General features: G+C 34.3%; 1 protein-coding gene across 8 annotated transcripts in view; it reads left to right on the top strand.

The window, feature by feature from the left end:
- Nucleotides 1-13,693, top strand: part of ECT2 (epithelial cell transforming 2) — a 63,623-nt gene that overhangs the window by 24,766 nt on the left and 25,164 nt on the right. For all 8 annotated transcript variants that reach the window (XM_029215263.1, XM_029215268.1, XM_029215265.1 and 5 more), the window contains 6 exons: nucleotides 5,113-5,181; nucleotides 6,328-6,438; nucleotides 7,089-7,185; nucleotides 9,258-9,339; nucleotides 12,034-12,112; nucleotides 12,504-12,623. In XM_029215263.1, coding sequence (XP_029071096.1) covers nucleotides 5,113-5,181; nucleotides 6,328-6,438; nucleotides 7,089-7,185; nucleotides 9,258-9,339; nucleotides 12,034-12,112; nucleotides 12,504-12,623 — 558 coding nt within the window. The remainder of the gene's footprint in view (nucleotides 1-5,112; nucleotides 5,182-6,327; nucleotides 6,439-7,088; nucleotides 7,186-9,257; nucleotides 9,340-12,033; nucleotides 12,113-12,503; nucleotides 12,624-13,693) is intronic.

Raw genomic sequence — 13,693 nt, 5'->3', positions numbered from 1 at the left:
TGAGAAGCACTGGTATCTATTTTATAGCATTGCATAGTGGTTTCAGATATGGACTGTGGAATAAAGTAGATTTGGGTTTGAAGTAAGGTAACTTTAATTGCTTCAGTTTTCTTATCTGTAAAATGGGGATAGTAGTATCTGAATCATGGGTGGTTGTGAAATTTTTATTCTCAGTTTTTACATTTTTATAAGTCACTAAGCATAGTGCCTAACACTGAGCATTCAATAAATAACAATAGCAATTCATATTACCAATAAACTAAATTTAGAAGGCAAGTAAACTAATGTTTAGATGTTTTGTGAAGGACTAAAATCATTTTTTACCCACTGTGTTTACAACCACTCTCTGGCACTTAGATTTCTATCAGTAAATATTTGCTGAACATTGGTCATGCTACTTTTAAATGTCCAAATTAGGACTGGAACTTAGTGTATTTTGTCATCCTAGATATCATGTGGATACCTTTAGCCTTATTCTTAATTTGCCTCCAACTTTTAGCATGCTAATATTTAGATTAAGTTGAGAATTTTTGAGATTGTTATGAACACCTCTTTTCCTATGTGTGAATTTTTCCTTTTCAGGGCTAATCACCATTGGTCCTTGATGTGCAAATGCCTGCTTTTGTAAGGAACTATGATGAAACAAAAGAGAAAGGAAAGGGTTGGAGGGAGAATGTTTTCTTTCTGTGTTTGTGCTTTGTTATTTGTTAATTTAGTGTAAGTCCTAAGGTACCTTGTACTTGTTTCAGGAACAGGTGTATACTGGGAAATCTGCTAATTTGGTATATTGTGAGCTAAGCAAAAGAGAAACCTATCTTGTATAAAAATAGATGGTAACAGGACAGAAGAAATCTTAGCGAGGAAGAAGAGAAGGAAGGAGCTTAGCTTTCTTAATCCCATCTGCTTACAACTTCCTCTACTTTTGCAATATGCTTTGGGAGCTATGCTCTATGTCTTAGAACTATAGAGTTCTCCTTTCTTATGGCCAGGAGGTAACTTTGGGAGCATCCGATGGAGAATTGTGTAATGGACAAGGAGGAGACATGTCCCAGGGTCTGTCCGAAACTGATACAAGCATATTCCTACAGAAACATTGTAAGAAATGGTGGCACTATGAATAATGCTGTTTGGGGCTCACCTGCCCACCTGACTCCCCGTTTCTGATGGGGAGAACTGTGGTATAGATCAAGTAGAATGACATAGAATCAGGAGTCAGACAAGCCTGAGTATGAATACTCGTTCACAACTGTGTGATTTGGGACAAATTAATGTCTCTAAGCCTTAGTTTCTTTACTTAGTCCCTGAGCTAACAGTTGATTAGGGCAGAGATCTTTATTTAATCAACAAGCATGAGGATTTAAAGGTTAACCAGAAACAGTAGACTATTTTTCGGATCCCCTAGAGATTATTTTGCTCTCTGGTAACAATATTCTTATATAAGTATATGCAGCCATCCTGTAATTTTTTACACTTTAAAAATGTACCACTAGATTATATTGGCAGTGCTATAAGGTTGTTTTGGGTTTTTTTTGCATCACAGTTTTCCAAATATCTCCCTTATTTATATTAAATACATAGGAAAATATAGTTAATAATAGCTTATTGAGCACTACTATAAGGTTAGGGTTAGGCTTTCTTCTAAGTGCTAATCAAGTATTAACTAATTTAATCCTTTATGAGATAGGAGTCATTACTATCCTCATTTTTCGTAATAGAAAATTGAGGCACTTTAAGGTTAAGTAACTTGCCTAACAGCACAAAACTAACAGGCTCTAGAACCAGTATTTAAAACTAACTAGTCAGTGCCAGAATTCACTACATTATATTGTTCCAAGATTAGTCTTATTTATAATCTTTTTCTTTTGTTTCTTTCAAGTGCAGTTTTAAACAGTTAAATCTTTGTTCTTGACACTGTGAGCTGTTAAATTATTCTTGCTTGAGTTCACCTTTTTGCTATTGGAAGTAAATTTTTTCCCTTTTGGCTTTTCTGAATCTGCAGAATATAGGGTAGTGGTTCTTAAATTATTTGGTCTCAGGGTCCCTTTTCATTCTTAAAAATGACTGAGGAACTTATGTTTATATGGTTTTGTTATTTTTGGGTTTTTTTGGCGGTACGCAGGCCTCTCACTGTTGTGGCCTCTCCCATTGCGGAGCACAAGCTCTGGACGCACAGGCTCAGCGGCCATGGCTTACGGGCCCAGCCGCTCTGCAGCATGTGGGATCTTCCCGGACCGGGGCATGAACCCGTGTCCTCTGCATCGGCAGGTGGACTCTCATCCACTGCGCCACCAGGGAAGCCCTATATGGGTTTTATCTATTGGTAACTGTTTTTGAAATTAAAACAAAAATCTAATAGTATTTTTAAAGATGCCTCAGTTTTTTTAACAGCTTTATTGAGGTACATTTTACATCTTTAAATTCAACCTTTTTAAAATATATGATTCAATGATTTTAATAACTTTACCACATCATGCAACCACCACCATAAATCCATTTTAGAGCATTTCACCTTCCCCATTAAGATCCTTCATACCCATTTGTAGTAAACCCCATTCCTAGGCCCTGGTCCAGGCAACCACTAATCTACTTTTTTATGAATTTGCCTTTTCTAGAAACTTCATATAAATGTCAGTATATAATATGAGGTGTCTTATGTCTGGCTTCTTTCACTTAGCATATTTTTGAATTTCATCTATGATTTAGTACGTTAGTAGTTTGTTCCTTTGTGTGGCCAGATAATAGTCTATTATACGGCTATCCTACATTTCTTTATCCATTCACCAACTGATGGAAATTTAGCTTGTTTTCAGTTTTTGGCTGTTATGAATAATGCTGATACGAACATTATGTGCAAATCTTCGTTTGGGCATGCTTTCATTCTCTTCCGTAGATACTTAGGAGTAGTAGAATTGTTAGGTCATATTGGTAGTCTTATATTTAAAATTTTTGAGAAACTGCCAGGTTTTTACATCATTTTATATTCTCACCAGTAATCTATAAGAGTTCAGATTTCTACGCATTCTTGCCAATACTAATCCTTTTTCTTTTATAGCCATTCTGGGATGTGAAGTGATTTTGATTTACATTTCCCTAATGATTAATGATGTTGAGCATCTTTTCATGTGCTTGTTAACCATTCATATATTACCTTTGTGAAATGTGTGCTTAGATCTGGTGCCCATTTTTTGGTTGGGTTGTTTGTTGTCTTACTGAGTTGTAAGAGTTCTCTGTAAACTATAGATACAAGTCCTTTATCAGCTATGTGTTTTGCAGATATTTCCTCCCACCCTGTCATTGCTTGTCATTTCATTTATTTAGTGGTGTCTTTTGAAGTACCAAAATTTTTAATTTTGATGAAGTCCTATTTATCCATTTTTGAAAATGTAATGTGCTTTTGGTGTCATATCTAAGAAATTTTTTCCTAACCCAAGGTTTTGAAGATTTTCTCCTATATTTTCTTCTAGAGGTTGTATTGTTTTAGCTCTTACAATTAGGTCTAGAACCTATCTTGAGTTCATTTTTGGCTGAGGTGAGGGTTTAAGTTCATCTTTTTTTGTGTGGATATCCAATTTTTAAAACATACATTAATAAATTTAAAGTAATAATGACTCATTATATGATAGATAAATAACGTGTTCTTTTAAAAAAATAACTAATTTCCAAAACAAATAGTGAGGAGTGATGTTGATTTATGTTTTTTTTTCTGTCTGGCTTAATAGAAGACTATTTCTCCTGCCTACTTCTTAATTCATTCTGTTGCAGTATCACACATCATATATATAGCCTCTAGAAAACTCTGTTGTATCCTTATGAGAGGATTACAATAAAAAAGTCAAATAATGCCTTAGTAGTGTAGTAAAAATAGTTTAATCTCGTGGATCCCACTAAAAAAGTGTGTTTTGGGGGGGTCTGCATATAACACTTTAAAAAGCTCTTGTATAAGTTTACTGATTAATTTCTACTTTAAAGTCACTTTTAGGATTTCAATTAGGGCATGTCATTTCTTGGTATCTCATTTTATCATCTGATTTGTGTTTTATTTTATTATCCTAGAAAGCTTTTAGGGTGTCTTCTAAATTTTTGAAAATATATAGTATTTTAGGATGATGATTGAGAAATTTTATAGGCCAGGGATTAGCAAACTGTAGTCAGTGGACCAAATCCAGCCAATTTAGGATTTTGGTAAAGTTTTGCTTGTTTTGGTAAGGGAAGTTTTATTGATACACAGCCACACACAATCATTTATGTATTATCTATGGCTCCTTACACTCTACAAGGACAGGGTTGAGGACGTGTGACAGAAACCATGTGGCCTGCAAGCCTTAAAATACTTACCTTCTGGCCCTTTAAGTAAAGTTTGCTGACCCCTTTATAGATTACAGTTTCTAATGGCTGATGTTTCAGCAGCAAGATCGAAAGTAGTTTTCTATAATTAATTAATTCTATAATTAATCACACCATCAGCTTTATAGTTAATAATTAGAAAAGATACTGAACTACCACATCATACTGGGAAGTTAGACTTAGTCTTCTTTTTTTTAAAAAATAAATTTATTTATTTTTATTTATTTGTTTTTGCCTGCGTTGGGTCTTTGCTGCCGTGCACGGGCTTTTTTTAGTGGGGGCTTTTTTAGTGGGGGCTACTCTTCGTTGCAGTGTGCGGGCTTCTCGTTGCAGTGGCTTCTCTTGTTGCGGAGCATGGGCCCTAGGTGCGTGGGCTTCGGTAGTTGTGGTGCGTGGGCTCAGTAGTTGTGGCTCACGGGCTTAGTTGCTCCACAGCATGTGGGATCTTACCGGACCAGGGCTCGAACCCTTGTCCCCTGCATTGGCAGGTGGATTTTTAACCACTGCGCCACCCAGGGAAGTCCCTAGACTTAAATCTTATTGACTTGACATTCTTTATATTTTCTTAATTATTTTTCAAAGGATATTTTCCTCATAGTCAAAAAGTTAATTTCTTGTTGAGGAGAAAGAATGTTATTAATTGTTATACACATCAAATTAAGTAAGATACATTGTAAAGTGCATCTTTCAAATGAATATCTTAAATATAAAAAGATGTTAAAGGGATTGTCAAAGTCAATCTCCTTGTCCCATTTTGTGTTTTTTCAGGATGATCTTGAAGACCTTATTGTTAATTGGGATGAGAGCAAAAGTATTGGTGATATCTTTCTTAAATATGTAAGTATTTTATTTCCTTTTTAAGTTTTCAGATTAAAGTATCATCTCAACAAGGACTGACAGGGAATAAAAGTTACCTGTTTAAATGTGAGAGCTTTTTAAACACTTTGACATAGTTGTGTTTGTAAAATATATTGCAAGTGTTCTTCTCTTCTGAAACATGCCTTCTCTATACAGTCTAACAGTTTCTTGATAGCTCAAGGTCATCATTAGGAACACTAATTGTTGTATTGTGCTACAAACATTTTACTATATATATGTTATTTGCCTCTTATAAATAGCCACAGATTAATGATTTTTTTGTAATTTTCAGAAATCGAGTTTTAGTCATTTCTTTCCTTAGTTGATAGCAGTTTTTACTGTCTTTGTGTCTGCATAAAAGTTTCTAATGAACTGTTTCTTCTCTAAGATAAGAACAACATAGTTTATCAAATAAAGTATATTAATTTTGGATGAGATGCTGTGAATAGGATTTATAAATTTCTTTCAGTCTCTTTGGATATGATTTGTAAGTTTCACTGCCTTGGATTCTTGCCCATTTACTTTTGTTTTCCGAGGTCTCCTAACTTTAATCTTTACCCTATATCCCTTAGATGTTTTTTTTCTGGTTGGTTGAGAATTCCAAATATGCAAATTATTGTCCCATATCTTTTTGATACCTGTTAGTCTCAATTAGTCAAGACATTTTCCTTTTTTTTGTTTTCATTTTACCTAAAAATTACCCAGTACAGTTGGTCTTTTAATGGTGGTTTGGATCCTTCAGTAGATAATAGCATGTTCTTGGATTCTGTATAGATCAACTATAATTACTATATTCTGAACTTATAGAAGTTTTAAAACTTTGTCATGTTTATATCAATACTATAAGCTTTAATATACTTCTTTTTCTTTTTGAGTCTTTATTTGCTTTTCAGGCTTTAGGCTCTGGGTACCAATTGATGCATTTTGTTTAGCAGTTAACACAGTAGTTAGTGAAAAGTTTATAAAATAAATTCCTGTATTTAACTTGAGAAGAAACTTATTTTAAACTTTTATTTTGGGTCCAGCATGTCAGATTTTGACTACTGATTATTCAACTTTAAGTTTCATTGACTAAGGGTAACATCCATTACCAATTAATGTGTTGTTTTTTTTAATTGTTGCTAGTCAAAAGATTTGGTAAAAACGTACCCTCCCTTTGTGAACTTCTTTGAAATGAGCAAGGAAACAATTATTAAATGTGAAAAACAGAAACCAAGATTTCATGCTTTTCTGAAGGTAATGTGCATTTCTTTCAAATAAAAATCTAATGAGTTCATTAAAATTATACTTTTAGTAAAAATGTATCCATGTAAGAACACCTTAATGTTATCTGTTAACTTTAGCTTTACCTGAGAGTGGCAGTGATGTTTGGCTTCACAAGTTTTGACATGCTACAAGCAGGATCCAAGAGACAGCTGAATGAATATGAATGTTGTCTGTGGTTTTGTTTTTTTTTCTAATTTATTCATGTTTTAGTTCTCAAACACCTCTAAAAATTTTCCAATGAGTTTTGTTTTGCTTTTAATGATTTTTTTTTCTTACCAGTGCCTTACTTTGTTTATCCAAATGGTATCAGCATAATTAATATTTTAAATTTGTTTTTTTTCTTTTGAATGGTGTAGATGTAAGAGAAACTCAAATGAAATGTATAAGAGTGCTTAGAGAACTCACTCTCTGTTTAAGGTGTTAATCCTTGGCTTGCCAGGAGGCCATTTCAGGCCTTGGGAGATTATTTAGCCACAGTAATCTGCCAGAGAACAACTGCCACCCTACTTCTGTTAGTTCTTATCAGGGCACAAATGATAAAAGTGTAATCTAGTAAATGTAATGTCTAATCTTTGCAGAAAACCTTTTAAATAATTAATGAATAAATTAATTCCTTTCAGATAAACCAAGCTAAACCAGAATGTGGGCGGCAAAGCCTTGTTGAACTTCTCATCCGACCAGTACAGAGGTTACCCAGTGTTGCATTACTTTTAAATGGTACTTGTCTGATCTGTTTCCAGACAATTTTGGATGTTTCTATGGAATTGTTTTGTTCTAAAAAATTTGAAAAATTTCTCATTTTCAAAATCCTCTTAGGTTTCAGCTTTAAAGCTTGTATCTTTTACATAGGAAATGTCTTTATGGATAATCTGAATAATCACTGGTGCTACAAAAATTCACTCTGGCCTAAAATGCTTTATTTGTTGTGATGTCAATTATATTGACTAGTATTGTACTTTTTGTCTGTCTACTAAAAGTCTTCTTATATTTCATGGTGCATCACTAATTTCACGATCAGTTTACATCCACACGAAATTCACCCACAAAATTACAAGATCAGAGATGATTAATATGTCTCAAGTGATCTCGTCTTTTTCTGAATCTTAGTAAAAGCTCTTTATGCTTCATTTTATGCTTTTTTTTCTTACATTGTGCAGAACACTCTTGAAACATACATCCGTTTATTCTAAAACTTAAACTACAGATATAAATGAAAGGGATTTTTATAGCAGAGTTAATTTTTATGAATAAATATGAATAAATTATGCCTGCATGAAAAGAAAGGCATATTTATATGCTTTTATATTACCTGACTAAAGTAGTGAATAGTTTTAGGACAGTCAATTTTTTTTTTATTATTTTTATTTTTTTTAATTATTACTATTTTTTTTGCGGTACGCGGGCCTCTCACTGTTGTGGCCTCTCCAGTTGCGGAGCACAGGCTCCAGACGCACAGGCTCAGCGGCCATGGCTCACGGGCCCAGCTGCTCCGCGGCATGTGGGATCCTCCCGGACCGGGGCACGAACCCATGTCCCTTGCATTGGCAGGCGGACTCTCAACCACTGCGCCACCAGGGAAGCCCAATTTTTATATTTTTTAAATTTAAGTATGAAAATTAAATTACAAATAGGAATAAGTATAATAAAGCATTTTGGTCCCCAAACCTTAACTACAATAGTGTGTGTAGCAGATAAGGAGGCTAAGTTTGTGACTGTTTAATCTATTGTCTTTAAAGTATATTGATTAAACTATGAGTTATGGTTGTAACTACAAAAATTGAGCATTTTTATTCTCTTTGAGGTTATCTAATGTAGTTTCGAATTACTAACATATGAGATGATTTCCCCAGTCTTTAAAAGCTATCCTGTTTTTACAGATTATAAGAAGAATATATGAACACATGAACTTTTAACTTTACAAAGCAGGGTATTTTTTTAAATTTATCTTCATTATTGTTTCCTTAAGTACTTATAGGAATCCCATCAAATGTTGTCATGACTAAAATGAACTTGATTTCTAAGCCTTTCTTCTATCATTCCACTTAAAAGATTAGGTGGGCCTGGTATTGGGGAACAAACAGTTAGATGGAACATTATAAGCAACTTGGATAAGAAGAGTCAAAGTGTAAGCATCTCATGAACCTACAAACTAAACAAAACCATCTCTTGAGGACACCAACTGCTTTCTGTGATGGAGCCATGGACCCCGCTATGAAATACGGCATATATAATGATTTCTTAGCTAATTGAGAATCATGTGTTTTCCTTCAGCACTATGGAGAGAGTTTGAAGAATCTAGGAGTCCTCAAGCTTTACTAGAAGGGAATTGAAATAGTGTAAGAAAATCTGTTACATATTCTGGAAATTTAGTCAATGAAAAAACATGGAAACTTTAATACATTTAAGAAGAGAGCTCTTAAAAGGGAACATTGCATAAAACATTTTTTTTTTTTTTTTTTTGCGATACACGGGCCTCTCACTGTTGTGGCCTCTCCCGTTGCGGAGCACAGGCTCCGGACATGCAGGCTCAGTGGCCATGGCTCACAGGGCTCAGCCGCTCCGCAGCATGTGGTATCTTCCTGGACCGGGGCACGAACCCGTGTCCCCTGCATCGGCAGGCGGACTCTCAACCACTGCACCACCAGGGAAGCCTGCATAAAACAAGTAAAAGATATTATTTTTAAAAAATTAATCAACCTGTATCTATCAAAGTGGACAGCATTTTTAAGTCATAGTTGGAGAACCAATGAATTTTTTTTAATTATAGAGAAAACATTTTATCATTACAGATCTTAAGAAGCATACAGCTGAAGAAAATCCTGACAAAAGCACTCTAGAAAAAGCTATTGGATCACTAAAGGAAGTAATGACGTAAGTACATTATTTCAATTTTTTATTGCTCCTTAGATTTAGAATGGAATTGGTAGAACAACTAGAATCATAAATGGTGAGAAAAATATCAGTAGCATAATTCTGTAATAGTATCTAAATTATTTTATAGTAGTGTAGTCACACATTAAAATGTTAGAAGTATTGTTAAGCATACAATAATTAAAACATATTTCTGAAGGTATTGAACTATTATGCAGAGAGTAACAATGGTTTAGAAATTTGAAAATTGTAAAAAATACACTAGTAGACAATTTCTTCATATACCTCCAGTCTTAGCTTGTTTTTGTCTTCATATTCTTATAAACTACCCAAATGGAAATTGGGAATTTGACCATGATGTAAAGAAGAAGTTTATAATACTTTTTTCACATTAGCTTTGACTTTTTGTTTCTTACTTTGAATTCTATGGAATTAAATTGATACGGTTTGTTGGAGATGTATTAGAAGTATAAACTTAAAGAAATTTACTAGGGAACTTGATTGTTAAACTTAAGCTGTTTACTGTAGGTTTAACTTGAAGACATAGCATTGATCAGAAATGATTTTTTCCTGACTAATATGATCAAAATTGAAAACTCTGTTGCTGTTAATTGTTTTGCTTCATGAAGGGCGAGGGCATTTCACTTCTTTGAGCTTTACATAATAAGCATATTCAATAGATTTAAATGATTTCTGAGATTCCATGAGGTGCTTCTATGTGAAATAGCGTTTCTTAAAAATACTTGCAAAGGAGCTCCTAGAGCGAAAGATTACTATCTCTAGTGAAAGGATCCAGCAGTAGTATAATGCTCAAATTAATGAATACCAGCTTCTGTTGCTGCTGAAAGCATTATGCATATTTTGGCTTTTGCTTATGTTTATATATTATATGTTAATCAGCCAGCCTTCATGCTTCTGCTTTGTTATTTTGGGATCAGGATAATAGTGTTTTTCAACACTTTGTGGTTTAACGTACTCACACGTTATTTAACTTGATCCTTTCTACAAACTACGAATTAAGCAGTGAGTGTTAACGTATTTTCATAAAAGAAAAAAGCTTTTAGTTTTGTTGATTTTTTTCTATTCTCTATTTCATTCATTTTCACTCTGATCTTTATGATTTCCTTTTTTCCTGCTTGCTTTAGATTTAGTTTGCTCTTTTTTCCTCCCCAGTGTCTTACAGTAGAAGGTTAGGAAACTGATTTGAGATCTTTTTTTTTTTTTTGCTGTACGCGGGCCTCTCACTGTTGTGGCCTCTCCGGACGCACAGGCTCAGCGGCCATGGCTCACAGGCCTAGCCGCTCCGCGGCATGTGGGATCTTCCCGGACCGGGGCACGAACCTGTGTCCCCTGCATCGGCAGGCGGACTCTCAACCACTGCGCCACCAGGGAAGCCTGAGATCATTTTTTTAATTGTACACTTTTTTTTTTCCACTTCTTTAAATTTATTTATTTATTTATTTTTGGCTGCACTGGGTCTTCATTTTGTCTTCTTTGCTGTGCGGAGGCTTTCTCTAGTTGTGGTGAGCAGGGGCTACTCTTCATTGCGGTGTGCGGGCTTCTTATTGTGGTGGCTTCTCCTGTTGTGGAGCACAGGCTCTAGACGTGCAGGCTTCAGTAGTTGTGGCACGTGGGCTCTAGAGCGCAGGCTCAGAAGCTGTGGTGCACAGGCTTAGTTGCTCCGTGGCATGTGGGATCTTCCTGGACCAGGGCTCAAACCCATGTCCCCTGCATTGGCAGGCAGATTCTCAACCACTGCGCCACCAGGGAAGCCCCTAATTGTATACTTTTATAGCTATAAATTTCCCTTTAAGCATTGTTTTAGTCATATTCCATAAATTTTGTGTTTTTGTTTTTGTTTATCTGAAAGTATTTTCTAATTTCCCTTGTGATTACTTCTTGACCCATTGGTTGTGTAGGAGTGTTTTGGCTAATTCCCACATATTTGTGAATTTTCAAAGTTTCCTTTTGTTATCAATTTCTGATTTTACTTCATTGTTTATGGAAAATATACTTTGTATTATTTCAGTCCTTTCAAACTTTTTGAGGCCTATTTTATGGCTTAACCTGGAGAATGTTCCATGTACACTTGAGGAGAATATATTGTGCTCTTTTTCATCATTTTACTTTCAGTCTATTTATGTCTTTGTATGTAAAATGTATCTTTTGTATACAGGATATAATTGGCCTTGCATTGTTTCCTGTCTCACAGGAATTGACTTCCGGTGACTTGAGAACCCTGTTTCGTTATACTTTGATTGTTTTTATTTTTTTAGTTGTTTCAGGCAGAGTATATTTTTTTCCTCCTTATTCCATCTTGTCCATTAGTCTTAATTTTTATTTCAGTGAAATGATTAGCATATGACTTAGGAATGATTTGCATAAAACCTTACCTGAACTTACACTTAGATTATGAGAACCTGAAGTTTATACCATTGTAACTTATTTTAGGAAGTGAGTGAGTATAGTTTAAAAAAAAGACACAATATAGTAAGGACTAAAGCAAAATATACCTCTCTGAAGGGTTGTATGAAATTTTTTTTAATGTAGTGGGATACTTTTAGGGAATATTTTAACTGATACAGGTATCAAAATTAAGATAGACTCACATGGAAGGATTTTTGTTTGTGACACGAGATGTATGTATATACAGTTTTTATAATCTTGTTCTAAAAGTAACTATTAATTTTTCAGCCATATTAATGAGGATAAGAGAAAGACAGAAGCTCAAAAGCAAATTTTCGATGTTGTTTATGAAGTAGATGGATGTCCAGTAGGTATTCATTTTTGATGATTGTCAACTTATTTTCTTTTTCTTGTTAACAGTTGACCCTTGAACAACTGGGTGTTAAGGGCATCAGCCCCACCAGTGCAGTAGAAAATCTGCATATAACTTTATAGTTGGCCCTTTGTTTCTGTGGTTCTGTATTCATGGATTCAACCAATCATGGATCGTGTAGTACTGGAGTACTTATTTATTGAAAAAAAACTGTGTATAAGTGGACCAACACAGTTCAAACCTGTGTTGTTAAAGGCTCAACTGTATTTAGATTCTGCAGTTATAATATAAACAGAATCTCAACACAACTTTCTTTTAAATTATAACTTTTACAAATTATTTGCTATAAAGTAATCTTTTTAATTAATATTTTCAATCTATTCAGGCTAATCTTTTATCTTCTCACCGAAGCTTAGTTCAGCGAGTTGAAACAATTTCTCTAGGTGAGCACCCCTGTGACAGAGGAGAACAAGTAACCCTCTTCCTCTTCAATGACTGCCTAGAGGTAAAGTTGTCCTTAATACAGTATAATAACACTGCTGTTTTGTGTGACTTCACTGAATGTTTAAAACCAAACTTTGATTTAATTACAATAACTTTAAATTAATTTAATTAAGTGATTAAAGTAAATAGCTTAAAGTGAACTTAATCACATTTTTTTGATGAGACTGGTTGTTGACTTAATACTATTAATTGAATGCTTTTAGGAGAAGGCCTAATATTAAGAAATGTGATGATTTTTTATGACTTCAGATCCAAGTCACAATGAAAATTTAGTTTATTTCCATGCAAATAAATGCTTAGGTGAAGAATTTTAGGAACTTCTTATATCTATGTATATTTCTTCAAGATTTACAAAATAATTATGAGTTCTTTTTGAAATTTAAGTGGATTTTTCCAGCAAAGAAATCAGTATTTTGTTGAAGAAGGAGATATGTTGATTATTTAATACAATGAATTTATAATCCCCTGATTTCTTCCTTAAGTCTACAGGTTTTAGAGTGAGTTAATGGTCAGTTTATCAGATGCGGTGCAATGATTCTAATTCTAAAATTCTTATCTATCCAAGTTAAATTTTTTCCCCATATTACTCCTACAGGCAGATTGAATTATATTTATGTACTTTTTCAACCCCTTTCTTCCATTATTTTATTCGTGTATTTTTAATAACTAAACAGTCTAATTGGGGGATATAATGGAATGTATTTTCCTTCATCTCAGAAAATAGAACACATTCTATCTTCTAATGATAAAGTCATTAACCAGGAGACTCATTTGACATTTGTGTTATTGGGTAACTTTTTGTTGCATTCATTGAAGTGATTCTGATGAGTTGCCTTTTTCTTTAAAATTTATACTTCTTCCTTTTATTCCTTTCTACTTCATTTCTTATCTAGTGCTACCCTCTTGTATCATGCACATTAGTATTTTTTTTTTAACATCTTTATTGGAGTCTAATTTTTTTTTTTTTGCGGTACGTGGGCCTCTCACTGTTGTGGCCTCTCCCGTTGCAGACCACAGGCTCCAGACGCACAGGCCCAGCGGCCATGGCTCACGGGCCAAGCCGCTCCGCGG

The sequence above is a fragment of the Monodon monoceros genome, unplaced genomic scaffold (assembly GCF_005190385.1).
Source record: "Monodon monoceros isolate NGI ecotype Baffin Bay Population unplaced genomic scaffold, NGI_Narwhal_1 Super_Scaffold_11, whole genome shotgun sequence".
Classification (NCBI taxonomy): Eukaryota; Metazoa; Chordata; class Mammalia; order Artiodactyla; family Monodontidae; genus Monodon; species Monodon monoceros.
This window is presented reverse-complemented; position numbering and strand designations above follow the sequence as displayed.